General features: G+C 47.3%; 1 protein-coding gene across 2 annotated transcripts in view; it reads right to left on the reverse strand.

Moving 5' to 3' along the window:
* Positions 1 to 238: 238 nt before the first annotated feature.
* The window catches only part of Rab22a (RAB22A, member RAS oncogene family), a 42,855-nt gene continuing 27,247 nt past the window's right edge, over positions 239 to 15,846 (reverse strand). The window contains exons 3-8 of one of the 2 annotated variants that reach the window (XR_002377447.3): positions 13,592 to 13,673; positions 6,892 to 6,963; positions 6,708 to 6,814; positions 6,046 to 6,155; positions 1,037 to 1,390; positions 239 to 424 (exon numbers count right to left, since the gene is read on the reverse strand). Coding sequence is in view for 1 of the 2 variants with exons in the window: in XM_021157082.3 (XP_021012741.1) it covers positions 1,293 to 1,390; positions 6,046 to 6,155; positions 6,708 to 6,814; positions 6,892 to 6,963; positions 13,592 to 13,673 (469 nt within the window). In the remaining variant the exon portion in view is untranslated. Of the gene's footprint in view, positions 1,391 to 6,045; positions 6,156 to 6,707; positions 6,815 to 6,891; positions 6,964 to 13,591; positions 13,674 to 15,846 lie in introns of both variants that reach the window. The other variant, XM_021157082.3, reaches the window with a different exon arrangement.

The raw sequence follows: 15,846 nt of genomic DNA on the forward strand, positions 1-15,846 counted from the left end.
GGGAGAAGAGTGTGAGGCACTAACAGAGCAAGGGAAGATAGAGGAGGGAGAGGAGAGGAGAGCCGCTGTTAGTAAGGTAGAGGAGGGAGAGGAGAGGAGAGCCGCTGTTAGTACACAAAGCACTCGAAAAACAGTTGGTCCGAGCTCTCTGGAGGAGCTGAGAGAAGCTCAGTGAAGGACGGACGGATGGCCGGGTGCTGGGCTCCCTCTCGCCCCAGGCAGGAAGGACTAGTCAGGCTTGTCACGGAGGCATATGTCTTTATTACCATTTCCAGATGGGATGCAGCAGGGAGAGGGAGGAGGAGGAAGCTGTGAGCTAAGCGCTCCGTGCTCCTGCACAAGGTAAATGGGCTTCAGAGGGTCCTGTGGACAGGCCGAAAACCAGGTGGGCACACAGGAGACTGGGCACAGGACTAAGTGAATACTGAAAGGAATTCAGAAGTTATTAATGTATTTACATAATTTATAATTTTTAAGCAATGGTCTCATAAATATAGACTACAAATTTACATATGCTAGGCAGCTCACAGTTGTTTTTCCCACCAAAACAAACTGGGCAAGAAACAAAAAAACCAAAACAAACCATAAACAAAAAACAATCCCACCAAAAGATTCATTAGCTTTGTCCTCTCCTCTCCTCTCCTAAGCCACTGCCCGTCAGTTTAGACACATGCAACTCAACTGGCTCCAGGTGGCTTCTGTGCCCCATGGCCTGGACCAGGAGCTTCTGTAGAAAGGTGAGCATAACTAATGTGCGTGGGCTCTGACACATACAGGGTCAGAAGCAAACCCAAGGTGAACCGGCAGCCACTGTGCGGCAAAGTGCTTTAGAGATGGTGGGAGCTGTCCTAGGAACACCCATCCCTCTCCCTGTGATCATTTCCCACAGTTTACTGAGACGACTCTGACACTAGAGATGAGGACCACGGAGATGACCATCCCCACAGCCTTTCCCTTGTGTCCATGAAAGTGCTCATTTCCCTTACAAATAACACATGAAATCCTGATGACAGAGGTACCAGCAATTCAATCCTACCATCCATAGCCATACGTCAGATGCTCCTTCAGCTGGGTAAACAGCCAAGGGCGTGCATGGTCCCTTTGCATGCCAGAGTCCACTGACACAAGTCTGCAGACACAGACACCTGCTGCAGTCTTCCAAGAGAACCCAACAGCCGGTTCTCTGAGTCCTTTTTGCATAAAGAGCATGAGGTGGCGTCCAGTGGCAGGGCACGGCTCTCCTGCAGCATCCAGGACCACCTGCTTCTTCCTCAAGGTCAGGCCCTGGGTCGTCAGCAGCAGCTTCGCTTTGGCTCCGATGGCTGTCTTCGGAGTTTGAAGCCCTTGCCGCCAGACGCTGGGTTGGCATCAGTGGATGGAATTCTTCGACCTGCAGCAATGTGAGAAGAAAGAGGGGACGTGTTCCTTCTCAGACACGATTTGGCAACACAACACAACAGCTGCATCAAGGTCAGTTCATCCAGGTAAGACCAGGAAGATGAACAAAGTGACAGGGCAGAGTATGCCTCTTCACCTGACCCACAGTCACCTAATGCTGAGCCCACGGGGCCTAGGGCAGCGGCCACAGCACCAGAAGCCACAAGTCTTTCAGATGTTACCAGTCCTTAAACTAGCATCCTATATTTCTACTCTAGGATACAAACAAGGATGCCAAACAGCAGTTAGTAAACTTTTTAAATACAAAAATTAGACCCCTCCCCCGCCCCCCAGGTCTCACAGCACACTGCTACTATTGCTCTGAGGAGCTGAGCATGCTCACTGTCTCCTAGACTAACCATTTCTCTACTGACGGGTGTCGGTCCCAAGCAACTGTGTGTGTGTGGATTACAGAACACCCTACCCCAGGGCATTTACCTGCATATGCAGCACATTCCCACTGACTACCTAGTACACATCACCTAGTAATTCCCACTGACTACCTAGTACACATCACCTAGTAATTCCCACTGTCTACCTAGTACACATCACCTAGTAATTCCCACTGACTACCTAGTACACATCACCTAGTAATTCCCACTGTCTACCTAGTACACATCACCTAGTCATGTTTGACTGACAGGTGCTGCCAAGCTGCTTTTTACAGAGCTGTGGCATTTTCTCTCTTATGACATCACAGGAGAGGGCAGGCTTCACTTTCTGGCTCTGTGAGGCTAACTCAACCTGAAGAAAACCCTTCCTTCCATCACTTTCCACCCACTTGGATGGCACGGCTCAAGGCTGCTTGTACAAAGGCTTTCCTGCCCTTCCCCTTCTGAGCTATCCAAAGACCTCAAATTCCAGCAGGACACCAGGGATACTGGTCTTATTTCCCATGTGACTGGCATCCTCCAACGGGACCCTGAGCCCTCAGTCTTGCTTGTTTCCACTGTGACATTCCCAGGTCTAGTGGCACAGCACTGGGGAAAGACTTTCTGTTTGTCTAAACCAGGAAAACAGACGGGGCATCTTCAGTAAGGCTGAAGGACAATCCCTGACAACTCTGTGGATGTGGTTGCCAAGTCCTGTGAGCTGTAGCCTGTGTAGACAGGACACAGCATCACTTCTACATGGGCAGAAAGTGTTCTCCAATTTTCCAAATGTGTTGCAAACACTGCTGTGAATAAATTACAAATACAGTTAACAGTCTCTTGAAGGTTACTGTCATTATGGTTTTCTCAACAAATGGAAACGGAAATACAGCTGGTACCACAGAAGCAATTGAAATGTGACAAAAGATTTTTAAACAAGTGTTTTGGAAGAATGCAAGAGACATCTTTATGGTCTGGGCACAGCCAAAGGTTTCTGATGCAGGAACTAATGCTGACCATAATGAAAATAAGGACACATTGAATTCAGTTAGGTTAAGCAGCCAGTTCACTGGAGGACTGGTTCAGAAATCAAAGTCAAACCAAAAGGAAGGTATTTCCAACGTAGTCAACCAGGGCTGATATCCAGAGTTAAGGCATGCATGAGTCATTAGGAAGGCAGGTGCTGACTCGGTAGAAGGCAGGCAAGAGGGTAAGAATTCTGGAGAGAAGGGTGCCAGCTATCGTTCAGGTAGAAACCTGTAGGTGGACAGGTGCTCAGCTTCAAGGTAGACATGGGGATGCAGGTCCTGCTCTCCTACAGACTGACGGAAGAGATTTCATACACCACTTCTGTGGGAAGCAGCTGGCACAACTACGACTCTGCAAACTGTTTGGCAGTAAAGTCACAACGAAGACATGCAAATCTAAGGACCCAGCAATCTTTCTCTTGGGTGCAGATACCAAGCAAATGCATCCAGATGTTCCCCAGAGGACACAGGGTGTTCAACAGTGCAGCCAGCAATTACCCTAAATCAGAAACAACTGCCCACTGTCTGGTTAACAGCAGAACTGTGAGTTCTGACACGAACACATACCAGCCACGGGTCTGTATCTGCATTGTAGCTGCACGGGATGTACAGACAGTCTAAGCATGGAATATAAAGTAAGAAGTCAGACACAGAGGGTAAGTAGGGCTGGTAATGTAGCTCAGTTGAAAGAGCACCTGCCTAGCACATACGAACTCCTGGGTTCAATTCCTAGCATGGTCCAGAGCATGAGGCATGATGGTACAAGTGTATTCTAGGAGTTGGGAGGAAGAGAAAGGAGGCTATCAAGGTCCCCCTCAGTCACAGGATGAGTGTGAGGCCAGCCTGGGCTATAGAAGATGAAGGCAGCAGAGGAGATACAGCAGTAAAGTGCTGGCACAGCCTTTAATTCCAGCCTTTGGGAGACAGAAGCAGGCAGATCTGTTTAAATTCAAGGCCAGTCTGATTTAAAGAGAGAGTTCCAGGATAGCCTGGGCTACATAGTGAGATTCTGCCTCAAAAAATAAACAAACAAAAAACCCCAAATAAAACATGGGAAACAAAAGCAACTAGCAGGATGGGTTATCCTTTGGCTGTGTTCTGAGATAATGCATTGTTGCCTGTATGCTCCTAAACTGCCCTTTCCTGTGTGTACGTTATGTTCCAACCCAAAGCCTGTATGCCAGGTACATGTTACCTGACAATACTCATTGAGCAAAAAATAAAGATGATTTCTAGCTCTGTCCAGTTTCCACCTGCCTGGCCATGTTCAGTTCTTCTCAGTTATGGTATGTACTGTCTGTCTGTCTCTCTCTCTTTGCAGTGCAGGCAACTGAATCTAAGGTCCTGAATATGACAGCAAAGTTACTACCACAGGGCTGTATCCTGCATGCTGGGTTTTGGTATAAGGATTTGTTGCTCATATAGTCCACTACATGTTTATTTTCAAAACTAGAAAAAGAACCCACAACAAAACCTGGAATGGATGCAACAGATGCCACGCTATATGGAGACCCTCAAAAAACTGTGAAGACTATTGACAAAACTTAGACTGCCTTTCAAGAATGGCCCAGGCTAAATTGCTAGTTATGGACACAGTGTCTTAACCCTGAAATAAACAGATGCTTCAGTGAGCCAATGGCAGGCCACACTGGCTGTCTGATATCTGCAAAGGACTCTAGAAGGGTTTAAATTAATGGCCAAAATGAAACAATGGAACACATAAATAAAAATCCACATCTCTGAGCCATCTAAAACTATCACAGGTGTGTTCACTCATAAATTCTAGTAGTTGGAAGGCTGAGGCAGGGGACTTCTCTGAGTTCAAGCCTGAGCTACAAGGCTAAGACTCTTGAGACCCTGTCTCAAAAGAGCAACACCAAATGAAACTCAAACAACCCTGCTCTCCAGGCCCCAGAGGGGCCCACCTGCTGCCATCCCAGGCCTGGGTGCTACAGGGCTGCTCCCCTGGGCAGGCCTGGGTGCTACAGGGCTGCTCCCCTGGGCAGGCTCTGTATGGTTCTGGTGGTTCCTGCAATTCATGGCTCTCACCCTCACCAAGGCCAAGCATCCTTCTAGCTTGCAGCTGCTTTGGATGGTGACCTAAGGGCAGTTAATGGGTACAGAGGCACGATGCTTGGGTGACTACTCCCTATCTGGGAGCTGGCTATGCTCAGTGAAAGCAAACAATCCCGCTCTTGCAGGCCTGTACTGTCAGGTTCAGCTCCCACCCCACTGCCTCAGAGACACTCCCCAACCGCCGTTCCTCATCAGGTCTCAGCTCCCAATTCTTCCCCCAGAGGGGCTTTCTGGGACCGTCTGTACACATTCTTACATCTACTACAATTGCTTTCTTCATCTCTCTTATTATTATGTGAAATGACCCTATTTATCTGGAGTTCACTGCCTGACTCCTTCAACAGAACACGCGCTCTCAGAGAGCAAGGGCTGTGTCTATCTTCTTTAGGCTGATCCCTTGAGTCTGGAACAGTTCCCAATAAACATTTTGATGAATTGGAATGAAATGAATAAACACAGATGTGATCCACAGAGAATCCCAAGGCTTGAGGCAGCCTCTTCTCACCTACTGTCAGCCTGTTAACACTCTAGGGAAGAGAAGGGGAGAGGACTGACCGTTCCATTGCTGAGGACTAGTTTTGGAGGTTTTCTTACAAACAGATCCTACATACATTTCATTTCTCTTGAGGTATTCTGTTCTTTTATTTTAGAAACTGTGAGTACTTTTAATTCTGTGTGTCTGCATACAGGTATGAGCACCAAAGTACAGCTGCGCACAGAGGTCAGAAGTGTCAGGTCCCCTAGAGCAGGAGTTCCAGGTGGCTGTGAGCATGATGTGGGTGCTGGGACCAAACTCAGGTCGTCTGGCAGAGCTGCATATGACCCTAGCCTCCGAGCCATCTCTCCAGACCTTATTTTGTTCACTTCTGATGGTTCTGGATGAGTAACTGAGACATATTTAGAAGAGGAGAACACAAAATGGCTTAGGCACTGAGAGGCATTCTTTCTGGAAAGATTATCTCACAACACCCAGAAACCCCACATGACGGACACTGGCCCGTTCTCATCTGCTCAAATTTCCTTTCGTGGACAGTCTCAGAGACTACACTAAACAAGCTGAGATTCTAACCACAAAGAGAATTCTGTTTGTTTGCTCCGAACCGAGGAAACCCACAAGATGCAAAGATACTTACTAATTTCTATAAAGAGTTCATTTATGTTTATTGCATTTTTTGCGCTGGTCTCTACAAAGATGGCATGAATGGAATCTGCGTAGTCCTTAGCATCTCTCTCCATGACTTCTCTGGAAGGCAACAATTGCTAGTCAGAGGTTCTGCTCCTTAAGACCCCCCCCCCCCCTCCAGCCCCCATGTAAGCAGAAGGATGTTTGGATCAGCAGTGGCATGAGCCCAGACAGTCTTTCCAGTTACATGATCTTCCTGATAAGGTTTTAAATAACCTCTATATTAAACACCCCTCACACCCCTCACCCCCCGGGAAAACAAAGCCAAGGCCCTTCCTTTGGGAATCAGATGTGATACAGACAGATTGTCGATAAAATGGACTTTTTGTATTCAGGTACTCTGTGTCATAGCAGCCTGGGGAGGCAATGATCTCAGATAATGTCATGTGTGATACCACTAATGTTAGAGTAAATTACACACCTGTCTACATGTAATATAATTAACTCCAAATGCCTTAAGTTTTCATTTTAGCTTGGAACTTCAGGGCCAACCATGTAACACAAGAAATTTTTCAATGTCAGAGATAAAATAAAAGCTAGACTCTTACCCTGGATATGGCTCATTAGAAAAGGAACACATAATCGGCCCGGGAATCTCGTCTAATAACTCACCTGACATCAGTAAGATCACACTTGTTCCCTGCAATGGCAACAACAATGCTGGGGGGGCCGTGCTGGCGGAGCTCTCTCACCCAGTTCTTCAGAGTTGAAAACGTCTCCTGCAGTGTGAAAGGAGAGTAGCTAGAGGCCTGAGCAATACATGATGGCAGCTAAGAAGAAAAGAATAAAGTCTTACTTCTTTTGTGATGTCGTAAACGATGATGGCTGCTGCTGACCCTCGATAGTACATTGGTGCCAATGCACGAAACTGCAGAGGGAAAAGAAGCAATGAAACTGGACGGTCAGGGAAAGATGTCCTTTTAGCAGACTTTGAAGTCCATTATCCCTGCACAAAAGGTAATCTTTCTCTGAAGCCACAGAAGATGCCATAATGCTTTACAGCAAAAGAACCCATAATTACCAAAGGCAAAGACAGACTGTAGTGCAGGAATGTCTCTGAAGACAGTCTAGAAAACAGCTTTATAGGAATTGAATATGGGGCAATAAACAAATGTTTCAGCTAAAAAAGCTTTTTAATTGAACTCAATGTAGTAATTCCCAAATTCATTTGTTCAATAGTCCTTTAAACTTTGGCTTCCCAAACTAAGGAGATAAAAACATGCCGTAAATGGTTCTCCCGAGAAGTGGCTGCATTACTGGGTGTCAAAGAGATCACACTGTAATCTAGACGTTGATTGTCCTAGACATGAATGCACATTTAAATTCACTGCTTGAATGAGTTTGCAAGTTGCTTTTCTGACATCTCCATGCATAGGTCTCATCTCTCTCACAATGTCACAGTGCAAGCACAGTCTCTGCCTCCACTCTCCATCACTAGAGGGATACAGAGGCATAAGCAAGGGTATCCAATGGCTACTTCCCTGGATGTGCGTGGGATGGAAAATGTGAAGCTCTTTCCTCACTCAAATCTGGCTCTTGGGAAAATGACCCAGTGTGGTGTCGTTCCCCTACCCCCACCCCAAGGATCATACTGTCATTTTCCATCCTGACTTTGAAGCTTGGTCCCCAAGAGTAATCCATGTACTGCATCCTGCTCCCTTTGTGGTGACTGGGTAGTAGGCACTCTCCTCAGAGAGCACTGGGTGTACATACAAAACAAACACAGCATTCCTCTGTCTCTTTTATGTCTCCGAGACCCTTCTGATAAAGTAGTGACATCTGGCCTGCAACCCCCATGAGGGAAGATACATGAAGTCTGTCACATGGCACTTTTGCCACCTCTGCCCACTCAGTGGGGTGCTTGGTTCTTTTCATCTATGAATGTATCTGCTATGGCTAGACACAGGTCTAGGGGTTTCTTGCAAATTTGTTCAATTTTTAAAAACTGCTCCTGTTCCTTTCTCCTGCCTTTCTACAGGAAGTTTGGTATTCCCGGCTAGTCTTGAATTCATGATGTAGCCAAGGATGACCCTAAACTGCTGATACACCCAACTCAATCTCCTGAATGAAGGGATAATGGGCATAAGCCACTGCGCCCGGCTTCTGTGGTGCTAGGGATCAAACTCTAGGCTTAGTGCGGCCCGCCCTAGCCCCCTTCTCTTAGCTCTTTAGGCATACTTTCCTGCATTACTTATTAGGTGGCTGTTCTCAAAACTACAATTTAACTTTCTCTAGTGCATTTCTATTTTGAATGCATGCTTCCTATAAAACAGCCGAACCTTACATGAGCCTAACCTTATCTATTAGAATCTTGCATGATTGTAACCTAGTCTACATCACCACTCTGGCTGCTGTTGCTAAATGCTTCAAATCACACTAATAGAAGACCTAGCTAGCTGTCCAGAGGCCTGGCGTCAGCAGCAGTGCTCACCATCTGTCGGCAGGATTCCATGGCCGTTTCTGGAGCTGATACCCAACTCTCACTTTCACATCCCAAGATGACTTTGGTTTTGTATCTGGGAGATGGTTTTGGCAGATGGACTTGTTTACACACCTACAGTATGGTAGAAACTCTGCCTACTGGCTTGCCTCCACTGTTTCTGAGAAGGCAAGCCCACTCACATTGCTCTCTGGTATATAATATATCTCTGTTTGACTAGGGCCCTTGTTGTATTTAAAGGTTTGCTGAAACCCTTAGACTTGAGAGTCGATATATCACCAAAGTGGAAGAATTCAGCCATCAACCAGAGGAACCCTGCCTTTATCCTGCACCCCCATGCTTCTTCATCCCTTCTGGGCCCGGTGTTGCTGAGACTGCCCAGGCTTTCCTAGCCTCTCCTTCCCTGCTCTTCCAAGTGATCTGTTCTATTGCTCACCAGCCAGCTTTGCTTCTTGACACCATGGCTTTCAATGTTAGCATTTCCACTTTATTCTTTGTGAACTTCCTTTCTGCACAGCTTCCCATTTGTAGCTGGTCTGCCATTGTGTGAACCTTTGGACAGATTTAAAGGCCTGCTTTCAACTCTGGTCCAGGTTCTCATCATAGGGTCAGCCTCTGTTCTCCATTCCCCACACATGTAACAAATTACCGCATACTGGCCCGCTGCCACACTGTCATTTTGAAGAGTGGTAACTCTCATCATCTTGAGAGTGATTTTGAACACTGTTAGGATGGCTATACTAGAACTGGATCTGAAGGCCTCTGTCTCTCTTCTGAATGAGATGGTTAAAAACTTTATCAATGCCCTCTAACGTGCATTTAAACTTCAGCTCTGTTATAAGAGGCAGCAGTGAGTCTCTACTCAGTCTTGTTTTGCAATGTCCCCTCTGCACATTCACAAGGCTTGAGGAGGGTCCTCCTTTCTGGGTCGTATTTTTCCAGGGCTTGCTGCTCTTGTCCAGTTACTCTAGCATTCTCAGACATCTCCCATTATCATAATCTTAAAAAAGACATTTCCTGATTGGGCGGTAGTGGCACACTCCTTTAATCCCAGCACAGAAGTAGAGGCAGGCAAATTGAGTTTGGGGCTAGCCTGGTCTACAGAGTGAGTTCTAGGACAGCCAGGGCTACAAGGAGGAACTTTGTTTTGAAAAACAAAAACCAACCAAACAAAAAAGACTCTTCTGCCTTGACTCTTTGCTACCCTGTGCCCTAGTCCTGAGCTGGGTGCCCTGTGAGGCCTGATCCGGGCCTGTGTATGCTGCTTCAGCCTTGCCCACTGGTTGTTTCAAACAGCAACTTTGTAAGTATTACCCAGCATTTATAAGCCAGGATGGCCATTGTGAGAGACACACCCATGCGGACTCCCCTGCTGTTCTGATGAAACAGCATTAGCTCTGTGGCCCTCTCACTTCTGTCACAGGATTACTGTATAGTATAAGCACAGACAGTGAACAGACAAAAATGGCTGTGCTCCAAAAAACTGTATTTACAAGAGTGGGTACCTGGTTCAACATGGCCCTCGGCCAGCCAATCCCAGCTCTAGATGCTCCTAAGCTGTCCTTGTTCTAGTTGACACACTTACAACTGCTTATGTGGTACTGTGAAAACGGACGGTCTTCATGCTATACTGACCTCTGTGGAACGGTCAGCCAGAGGAGGCAGAGGGAATAAGAGTTGTGCATATGGCCATAACAGATGTGCCACACTGGGAGTGCTGCCCTGCACTCATGGTGGACTTCATGACATACATTCATGAGTGCCATCTGTGTGTGCTGGGGTAGAGGAACAAGATGAGCTCACTCAAACTGCAAACAATGGACAGAGCACTCATAAATGCTTAGTCTTAAGAAAATAAATACAACTGTGAAAACAAGTTTCATTTAACCGGCGTTTGAGAAACCCTGGGCTTAATTTTACAGTCAGGAGCTGACTTTTAGAGTTGGTGAGGAGACGGACAGCCTGGTGAGCTGCTTCTGCTAGGAATGTGCAAGCATAACATGGGACTTTCATTTCACTGTGGACTCTCCCAGGCCTCACACAAACAGTCACTTTGAAAAAACATCTGAGGGCTCTGGTCTGTTTTCCTAGGTGCTTCTTAACCTTCTGATAGACAAGCTGTTGTCTTCTCAGCACTTCCTTCCTTTTCATGTAGCAAGCTCCCTCAATCAAGGACTCACATACCATTCAATTCTTACTTGCTTTCATCAACTTAGTGAAATCACTCTGCGATTCGTGGGAACTTGTCAGAAAAGTCATCGTTCAGAACTACATGTGGCAACAGATGTGAGGGTCAAATGGAGAGGACGCCTGTTCAGTTCATCAAAAGCTTTTTCATTCTGCAATGGTTTTGGTTCCCCACCAACAATCTCAACTCCACAGAGCTAAGCAGTAAACATGCTCAGGTCAGAGACTCATCACTGCAGCCATGTGCGACCCACAGGAGGCAGAGACAGTCTGTTCTCATCTGTCACAAGGTAGACTACCAAGCAGCTGACAAGAATAGTAACATTGAAGCCAGGTACTAGGGGCTGCGAGCACCAAAAAGGCAGTCCCTGCCTCTCAGAGGCCACAGTCTAATACAAGACAGAAGAAAAAAAAAAGTGACAATCTCATGGTTGAGGGCAAGCAAAGACTGTGCAGGACACAGAGTTAATCTGCTGCTACCCAACTAACTCCTGGGCATTAGCTTGCCCTCGGGTACTGGGACCACAGCAGTAAGGAAAACACGGCAGGCACAGCTCCCAGTGCTCCTGTCTCAGTGAGAGAAGCTGCTAATGAAGGTGGACAACCAAGCAGACACCACAGTTTGTAATGAGTGTCTTAGGCATGAACAAGGGCAATGAAGAGAATGAACCTGAGGCACTGCTCAGGTCCAGGGAGGCACAGAGAGCCCTGAGGTACACCATTCTGTCTGACACCAATAGCTGCTAAGAAGCCTGAGTGCTAGAGGAGGCATGTGCTAGCGAGAAAGGCCAGTATATGTGATGGCCCGATGGCAGGTCTGTGTAAGGACCTGCATGGAGGTCAGCAGGCAGACAGAGCAGTGCAGCAGGACACATGGGCTTCATGGGTCCCTTAGAACACAGCTAGAGGTAAAAATCAGCAAGAAGACAGTAGAGTCTGAACATTGTTCTCCACAATGTCTGGGTTCTTGTGAATAGTGACATGGGTCAGGACTGGGTGGAGAAAAACAGGGACAGAAGTCAAAAGGCTAGAGAACACTTGAGTGACAGTGAAGGCAGCTGAAGGCAGCTGAGTAGAGAGCTGAAGAAGCAGATGGCCAACAGCTGCCAGGAAGAATGAAAGACAACCTCCAGATCTGATGCAAAGAAGCACAGCTTTCTGGTAACACGGGTATTAGGACAGCTCCTCTCTGTGTGACAGAGGGAGGCTCCAAGGCTAGACAGTTACCAGGTGAAGGATAGGACGGCAGATGACAGGATACAGAGCTGTATGTACACTGGAGAAGCACACAAGCTGACTGGCAGGAAGAGGCAGAGTGGAGTCCAGCCTTGAAGAATCCGAGGCACGTCCTTCTGCACAGTGACACCTGGCTACGCCATTCCTCTCCCGACTTGTCTTCCAGCTCCAGGATGTCCTGGTCAAGCCCCCTGTCCCTGATCTGGGCTTTCAATATCTCCTGCCCAGCCTTGGGTTGCAGGATGGTACTTCAGGGAAGGAAGGCCAGATTGTACCACTGAGCAGCACTATCTACTAAAGAGCCAACTGGAAGTGGGCAGGTAAGAGGCGGGCAAAAAGCAGGCAGTCATGGTCCTCAGGCTCCTGTGAGCACTTGAGTAGTGTGGAGGGACATGCCTAAGCATTGCTTCCACTTTCATGGTATAAAAAGCCACTATGACAATAGAGCACGTAACACATGAGGGGGTAGCTGAAACCTAGGACGCAGTACAAGGGCACATCTATCACTCCTAGGGAAAGTCCACGCACCTGGCTAATGACGCAGTCCTAGGGCAGCATGCAGACACATCTAGTAGGCCTCTGGGAAGCAATGCCTTTGCAGGATGGAAGAGATGCTGACTGCCGTCCTAACCTCCATTCTAGATGCACACAGCCACCAACACAGAAGATGGCAGCTCTGATAAAGTGATACACAAGGTTCAAACTGAAGGCAGCCAACAGCAAGGCTGAGGCACAAGCTCTGCTCAAATGTGCACTGAGACACCAGTGTGGTGTCCTCCATTTGTCAGTTTCTCTGCCACACAGTATCCATGTTTTCTTGGATACTAGTGTGACGACAAACCATTTTTCTGATAACTTCTTGTGTACTTAGAGCTTAGGACAGTACCTCACACCTGTCAGGCCTTTGTTTGGAGAGAATCACCTGAAAACTATAGCGTGGCTGAATGATGGGATGACTGCAGGGAACTTACCAGGGAAAGGGATGGAATGAGGCAGGGTGTGTGTGTGTGTGTGTGTGTGCGCGCGCGTGCGTGTCTTCTATCTTTGCTCCCATTACATGTCTATTCCTGTTCCCACTTCCTCAGATCTCGTCCCACTGTACAGCTGTAGCTCTCCACTGTCTCTACCCTGTGGCGAGGACAGCCAGAGCTATGGACAGGCTCCCTGTCAGGCGTTTAAGTGCTTGTTGCAAGGCATTGCATTAGCTAATCCGTCCACTTAAACCTCAAAGTTTATATGCTGTAAAGTTCCCTCTTTTAGCTTTTAAAAGGCGGCTATAAATGAGCTGTGCCTAATTTTCCCTTTCTACCACTAATTCTCTTACATCTTTACTAGAGGACAGAGCCCCAAATCACACACTCTGTTCAAGGAACTTGATCAGGCCTGTTAGTCAGCATTTACTTTAAGACACTAAAAAGTATAAAAATGCCCTCAGTGCCCATTATCACTTTCTCCATCAGTGGACTTTGTGGCTCTAATTGAAAAGAAAAGGGCTGGCCACGCAAATCGAAGTAAATGTGTCTCTGGTGCAAAGTAGTGAGGAATGGCAGACGACGGGGACGATGACAGTGTAGTTGGAGCTGTAATTTGGTTTGGGCCTCAGAAAAACATAGTAAATTAAAGAGTGACTTACTCGTTCTTGTCCAGCTGTATCCCAGATTAGGAATTTATGTAGCTCATTTTGGTACTGGACAGTCTTGGTCATAAAAGATGCCCTATAAAGAGAGACCTAAATGATCAGAACACAGTTATTTAACACCCGTGTCCAGCCCCAGTTGGAATCATCACTTAAGACTTAGCACTCAGGATCCCAGCTCCCCACAATATCCTCACCAGGTCCCTCTGGAGTGCTGAGGGGTAGTCAGATGCTGGCTGCAGCCTTTGCTGAAATAAAGCATTAGCCTCATCTGCCTTGACAGAGGAGGAAGCCTAAGAAGTGAGAGACCTGTCAGTCCTAAGAAGGCTTAGCCTCCCTTGTCAAGTGCAAGGCTCTGTCATTCAAACAGATGGGCGTCATAAGAAATCTTTCTTAGAAATAGGGCTGATTTTTTTTTTTTTTTATCCTTGTGAGGCTGTTTGAGGTGTGTGCGTGTGCACTTATAAGGCAACCATTTTTCCTTGCTGAATGCTCCCTGGCCCCATGAGAAGCTGTCTAAAGACACTGTACACACATCACAACACCCCAGGCACTTTGGATTTCTCCCCCAGTTCTCAAACCATGTGCCACACAAATAGCTATGTAAGAACCAGGGCAACTTGAGCTCATAGAATTATGATGCTAACCAAAGTGGACAGGTGGCTTCTGGGACAGCTGAAGCAAGGTGGTGGTGACCTCTGTACTAGATCTCTATGCTTTACTGACACAGGCTTCTCATCTGAGGCAGCCGCAGGACACTTCCCAGCCATGGTCACATTCAGAGTTTCTGTTATTAGGGGCCCTATACATTTTTCAGGACATTGAGTAAAACTGCCTGAGGAACCCCAAGGCCACAGAACAAGCCTGACACTCTCAATCTTGAGATGGAGGCCTGGAGCTCTCCTCTGTGGAGTTCTTTGTTTTCAGGCTCTGGTTCAAAGAACCTAGAAATAAATGGCCTTCTAGGGTAAACAGCCAAGGTGTGTGTGTGTGTGTGTGTGTATTTCTTTTTTTTTTTTTTAATTAGGTATTTTCCTTATTTACATTTCCAATACTATCCCAAAAGTCCCCCATACCCTCCCTCCCACTCCCCTACCCACCCACTCCCACTTTTTGGCCCTGGCGTTCCCCTGTACTGGGGCATATAAAGTTTGCATGTCCAATGGGCCTCTCTTTCCAGTGATGGCCGACTAGGCCATCTTTTGATACATATGCAGCTAGAGTCAAGAGCTCCAGGGTACTGGGGAGTTCATATTGTTGTTCTACCCACCTATAGGGTTGCAGTTCCCTTTAGCTCCTTGGGTACTTTCTCTAGCTCCTCCATTAGGAGCCCGTGTGTGTGTTTCTTAAAGATGGGTTTCCCTTCGTAGCCCAGGCTAGTCTTGAATTCATGATCCTGCTTCAGCCTCTAAGTCAGCACGCCAAGCTTGAGTGAGTTGTACTCTTGAACTATACCCTAATCACGTGATCTAGGCAATGATTCAATGGCTAGCCGTTCTCCCGCATGCCTGAGCCTTAATTAAAGGCAATCTTCAGGAGAGCACATTAGAAGGACCACTGGAAGACTACTGAGCTCCTCGAGGATCAGAATTCTTAGAAATACTTATGTCAATTCATGACCCAGCAGGCAGCCTCCCAAAGCCCAGCTAAGGGTGGAGAGTAAGCGGAGAAGCAAACCCTAGCTATACACTACGGGCGGGCGCTGTCCGCCCCATGGAGCCCAGTCAAAGTTTTGTGGTAGAGGTTCTCCATAAAGCTCAAGTATTAGGAACTTTTGGTGAGTTACTCTGAATAAATCCACAACTAAAACAGCAACAGGGCTCCTGATTTCAGAGAGAAGGCATGTCTACATAGTGTTAACATTCAGAAAACGTTCAGTTGCAACAAGTCCCAGAAGCTTGCCACCCAGCTCTAACCAGCGACACTGTGGTGTTATGTGACAGCGGGAACCAAGAGCCAGCATGTGGGAGACACATATGGTGACTGCTGGACAGACAGGCCAGGCCGCATTCCTGCTGGACTGAAAGCTGAGGAAGATGCAGGGATCAAGAACTGCTTCCTTAACCTCAGCACTCCTGCAAGTCCTCCCTGCCTTCAATCGGTTCCTTTAATGCAAACAGACCTCCCTGAGTCAGAGGACAGAGACCCAGCACTGAGGTCTTCAACATTCAAGAAGAATGAGCCCCAGCATCCCACACAGCCCCCACTGCACCTCTTCCCAGGTTCTTCCTCTTTAGCAGGGCACTGTCTGC

Source organism: Mus caroli, unplaced genomic scaffold (genome assembly GCF_978045245.1).
Source record: "Mus caroli unplaced genomic scaffold, Mus_caroli_1 scaffold_2, whole genome shotgun sequence".
In the NCBI taxonomy this organism is placed as follows: Eukaryota; Metazoa; Chordata; class Mammalia; order Rodentia; family Muridae; genus Mus; species Mus caroli.